The sequence below is a fragment of the Lepus europaeus genome, chromosome 17 (genome assembly GCF_033115175.1).
Source record: "Lepus europaeus isolate LE1 chromosome 17, mLepTim1.pri, whole genome shotgun sequence".
Lineage (NCBI taxonomy): Eukaryota > Metazoa > Chordata > Mammalia > Lagomorpha > Leporidae > Lepus > Lepus europaeus.
Genome location: NC_084843.1, coordinates 39588451 through 39594030, shown reverse-complemented (window position 1 = coordinate 39594030; position 5580 = coordinate 39588451). Strand labels below are relative to the sequence as shown.

At 48.2% G+C, this 5580-nt stretch overlaps 1 protein-coding gene across 1 annotated transcript; it reads right to left on the bottom strand.

Moving 5' to 3' along the window:
• Positions 1-1301: 1301 nt before the first annotated feature.
• Positions 1302-4379, bottom strand: CH25H (cholesterol 25-hydroxylase). Its single transcript, XM_062214394.1, has one exon. The coding sequence runs from the start codon at positions 4299-4301 to the stop codon at positions 3408-3410; it is 894 nt and encodes a 297-aa protein (XP_062070378.1). The 5' UTR covers positions 4302-4379; the 3' UTR covers positions 1302-3407.
• Between the last annotated feature and the right edge of the window lie 1201 nt (positions 4380-5580).

Sequence of the window (5580 nt, the reverse complement as noted above, 5' to 3'; positions counted from 1 at the left end):
ACTTCACAAAATCAACAAGAACCACATTCCAACATGAGGCGGTTAACAAAAACAAACACCAAAAGAAAAAAAAAAGAAAAACCAAAGAGATGGAAAACCAAGAGGAAAAAAATTCCCTGGATTTGATCATGGGGAAGATAGAAGAGTGGTGAACCCAGAGCAGAAGTTTCAGGAAGAAGTGGGGGTGGGATGACTCAGAGGCAAAGGAAGTAGAAGGAGACAAACACAGACTTCCGTGTCTTTCCACAACATTTGCCTTGAAAGGATGATGAGGCCAGCAGCCTATAACAGAAGGCCTTTTGAGGTTCCCTGTAAGAGGGAAGTGCTGAGGCCTGCATGTGGACAGACAGACAGCTGTCATCCTGGATGGCAGTCTTGGTCCCCATGTCACACAGCACCAGTCTTAGCACACAAGACAGCAGCCAAGTCTTCCAGCCCATCTAGCCCTTGACACACAGCGACTCTGCTAGAGAGCTGCTGTCATCAGCTTCACTTTGTAGATGAGGAAGCTGAGGAACACAGAAGTTAAGTAACTTGTCCAAAGTCACCCAGCGATTCGGTTCCAGAACCCAGGTTCCCAGGTCACCTGACTTTGGCTTTCAGGCCAGGGCAATGAGGGATGCAGAAAATGCATTGCTTGGCCTGCCGGTCACCTTCCCAGGTCCTGCTTACACTGCCCTAGGTCTACCTCCCCTGCTCCCTACCCCACAGAGGCCTTGACTCCAGGCACACCTGAATCTAAGAACTCATCATGGGCCAGGGATCCTTGTTTGTTAGGGGCAGTGGCCAAAGAGAAACAGTAGAGTTAGCCTATCTGTGTTGCAGCGGTTGTATCTCTGGCAGTTGTGAGAATTACCATAAGCACTATCATAAGAGAGGTATAGTACACACTGTCAAACCTAATTTTGGGGTCTAGAATTTTATTACCCAGAAAAGGACACATCACCTGTGCAGCACCAATCTTCCATTCATAACAGGGAAGGAGGATAATAATAATAATCGTTATTATTATTATTATACATCCCTTAGGACTATTGCCAAGAGTGAGTGAAACCATGTGTGAATAGTTCATACCCATAGGAGCAATTTATTTGTTATTATTATTATTAGGCTCTTAATACATCTGAAAAATTGTGTTTTCTCTCTTCTCCTCCAATCCCATTTACCAAGCCATAAAGAACTGCAAGACATCTGATTTTGATAAAATTACCTTTAAAAAAGATTTATTTATTTATTTGAAGGCAAAGTTACAGAAAGAAAGAGGGAGAGACAGAGAGATCTTTCATCTATTGACTCATTCCTCAAATGCCCACAAGAGCCAGAGCTGGGCCAGGCTGAAGCCAGGAGCTAGGAACTCCATCTGGGTCTCCTACATGGGTGGCAGGGTCCCAAGCACTTGCACCATCACCTGCTGCCTCCCAGGATGCATTACCAAGAAGCTGGATCAGAAGCATAAAGTTAGTGAGACTAGAAACAGCACTCCAATATGGAATGCAGATGTCCCAAGTAGCTGTTTAATCTGCTGGGTCACAACACCCACCCTGAGACAGTGTTTCTATTTCTAAGTTCAGATACTTTCCATGTGTAAAACTTGCTCCAAATCTAACATTCCCTTGGATGGTGGGGCAACATGACACTTTTACAAATTTTACATTCATCATGATAGTAATATAAGAGGATTTCAAAAAGTTCACGGAGAGTGGAATAAAAGGTGAGTGAAACAATTTTTAAATCCATGCGTACATGAGGTCTTCAAAAAATTCATGGAAAACGTCTATTACCAAAAAAAGAACTATGCATGACTTAGAAAAACCTTTTTGCATCAGAACAAAGTTACCTTTTAATTCTGTTTTTCTATGATACTTTGAAGTACCTTCTTATACCACCTCCAGCAGTATTTTCCCCTCACATCTCACTTCCTCTTTCTGTGGATTTCACTTTTATAAACTGAAGGCATCTTTAGTTCCCAGCCTTGTTCTGCTGTGGACAGTGGAGGAGGTAAATTCAGTCTAGCAGCCAAGGGAATGATGTTGGGGGGAGCATGAACAAATCTCCCCAGCAGCCACATGCTGGCTACCTCCTGACAATCATTGGGAAGACTTAAGCCCATGTCTCAGAAGTCGCAGAAGCTGGCAGACCATGGAGACCAGGTTTTCCAATGGATTTTTTTCACCTTCCGAAAAAGATTGTTTGGTTCATATATATTGAACCTAGAATTACAGGCAAAGTTTCTGTTTTTGAAGTGTTTGTATAAATTATCTTGATTTTTAACTCAGCAAAATATGAATTGCATCCCAGAGTTAATACTATAACAGTTGGGCAGCAGCCAGATGGGGTGCTTGAAGGGTGATAGGTATGTGGGACACTTACTGTCACAAGTAATCTACAAGAACATCTGGGACACCATCTCCTTTTACAGATGAGAAGCCAGAGATTCAGGGCCAAATTTTGCTTTATCTTTCTTTAAGAAAGGACTGTGCACTCTTCATGTGTGTTTTAATTAAGGAAACAGAATATACAAAACCTTCAGCTTTTAAAAGCATGGTCATTGTGGTCGTTTGCACTAGCTGAGGATGATTTCATGGGAACAGGGGCTTACTCAAAACTCTTTTCTGTTTCTTCAGCTACTCTGTGCAAATACTTGACCTCCCAGTTTTGCAAAGCAAGGCAGTCCTCCGATTCTATAAATCCCCAAACACACCCCAAACAAAATAATCAAATATTTTCCCAGCATTATAGCATTGACCTATTAAGCAGCAATTGGCAGAAAAGCATTGAGAATAACTGAGTTTGTCCCTCTGTAAAATCTCTAGACTAAACAAACAGACTATTTCTCCTGCTTCCCCTCCTACAAGCAACGCCACACAAAGCAAAACAGCCCACCCCAGCCTCCTCTCTGTTCCTGGCAGGGCTGAGGATGCTCTGCAAAACACCTGCCCTCCAAGTCCCCCCTCCTTTTTCAGTTTCATCAAAATGCCAGTGCATCAGGAGTCACGACTTTTTTTTTTTTAAGTACAAATTATATTTCTTTCAACATAAATATACAATTCTATGAACAAGTAGAAAAGGCTATCATCTTGGTCACTGTCCAGCAGGAATATGAAGTCAGAAGTTGCATCCTTCATAAAAATACATTCAACCAAGTTCTAGGGCACTTTCAACATAGGAAATTCCTCTTACTGCAAGCAAATCCCCTTAGAGGTGGCTTGAATGGGCCAGGATGGGTGTCCACTTTATATCTAGGAATCCACACTATGGAAGTGAGCTAGAATTTGATACAAAGAAAACAACTATCTTAATATACAAACAGTATATAAATTACTTTGTCAGATAGCAAAAATACATCAGATTTTATCTGTAACAGTTTTTATCAGCTAATAAGTTACTTGCTTAAAAAAATATATAGCTCAGATGTGTTTCTTCCGATTCAGTTGTGGATTGCACAGCTGTCCCGTGTCTGAGGGGCACCCACTGCCCTCAGACCATTGCCCTCGGGGGGCTGCAAGACGCAGGGTCCCCAGGATTTTGTCCCAGTGTGTGAAGTAGGGAGCGAAGTTGCAGTTAAACTGTGAGTGATGCAGGTCGTGGTGCGCCACGCCGCCGTACCAGCCAAAAGGCACCAGTCTGTGGGTCGACCAAGGGAAGTCATAGCCGGAGTGGTCCTCCACCGACAGCCAGATGTTGACCACGTGAAAGATCAACACGGTGAGCGGGTGGCACCCGAGCAGCGTGACATTCGCTATGTCAAAGAAGCCCAAGGAAAACAGCTCCCAGACGCTCATGTACTGCGTGGCCAGCGCAAAGGGGGACGAGTTGCTGTGGTGCACCTTGTGGAAGGTGCGGTATAGCCAGGGCACCTTGTGGTGCAGCACGTGCCATGCGAAAAACTCGGTGTCGAAGAGCAGCAGGCAGAGCACGACGTGGCGCACCAGCTGGAGCAGCTCGGGGGGATCGGGGGGCAGGTGCGCCGGGCTGCGCGCCCAGTGCAGCAGCGACACCGGGAACACGAACACCAAGTGCTGGTAGAGCGTCTGCCCCAGGCAGGGCAGCAGCTGTCGCGGGGACGGCGAGAAGTCGGGGTGGATCTTGTAGCGACGCAGAGCCGGCAGCCAGGGGCACAGGAAATCCAGCACCACGAAGGGCAGGCAGAAGCCCACGTAGGTGAAGATGGAGAAGATGACCGGGAAGAAGGGCGAGTGCAGGACGGCCTCCCAGGACTTCAGGCGGTCCCAGAGAGGCTGCAGGAACAGCTGCCCGGGGCTGCAGACCACCTGGACCTCGGAGCTGTTGTAGCCGCTCATGGCGAGGATGTTCCCGGGGCGGCTGTTGCGGATCGTGTCCCACTCGCTTTTCTGAGGACTTGTGGCCCCGCCCCGAGTGATGTCAGCTGCCTTTTCGCCCGCTCTCCCGACTGCGCGGAACTGAAACCAATAACCTGCAGTTGGCACTCAGATGCTACCAACAGGCTTATCTGCAGCCGCATCTACTGAAGGTTCTCCGATATGCGGGTATGCAGTAGCACGTTGTAACTTTCGTATGCATGCACGATTACTCGCTCTTATTTATTTTTTTAAACCCTCGCCCAAAGTACACAAAATGCAATAGGCTACAGGGTAGAGCCGCTATGAGTTTTGGCAACTCATTTTGCGTCTCCCAGTTAGATGATGTTCGCATCATCGCCAGAAAGCGCTCCCTTGCCATCAGCTCAAAATAGCTTGTATTTTTACATGCATACATAGAACTGCATCATTGTGTTTTCAGAAACACAGAAACACGCCGGCAGAGCTGCATTTTTTAACACAAGAGAAACTCCGTAAAGCGACATACCTTGGGTAGTTCAGGTCTTTGCTGTCTGCGCACCCCACAGAGATCTGAACCGCGGCGGAGGCAAAAAGACCCTTTCCCAGAGGGAACCGCGGTCCCCGCCGACCGACTCCTCCCGCGGCGGTCAGGGCGCAGGGAATCAGATGCCAAGGGTGGCGGGCTGGGAAAACTCCACGCCCTCCCGCGTCCTGGGAGAGAGCGCTCCTGCGTGGCTCGCAGGGAGCTTGGGGACCCAGCGCGAGCAGACTTGTCCCGAGGAGCCGGTGGCCGGCCCCTCGAGCATCGGCGTCCAGGACAGCCACAGAACCCAAAGGCGGAGCAGTGAAGAGTCTGCCGCGGCCAAGAGGCTTCGTTAGACGCGGGGAGGTGCAGAGTTGACTCCCCAAATTTGCGCGGATCTGGTCTAAAAGCCACGGACTCTTCTGTGTGGAGTGGAAGCCGTGGAATCGAAAACCCGCTTATTCTGTTCCTCAAGGGCATAATCTGCGCGCCCCCGAAGTCTCCCGGGAGCTGTAGCGGCTGGCAGGGGTTTCCCTAGACCAGCCCTACCAAGCAGAACCCTCACCCCCACCCTACTTCCTTCCCCCAAACACTCCTGAATCCAGCCAGTCTCCATCCCTTGCATTTCTCTGCCCCCAAATTGGGGTCCAAGGACAGAGCACAGGGAGGAGAGATCCTGGGACCACCATGAAAACCACATCTGCATTGAACCCAGGAGCGCTGCCAAGAGATCTCCAGGGGATAGAACTCTGGATA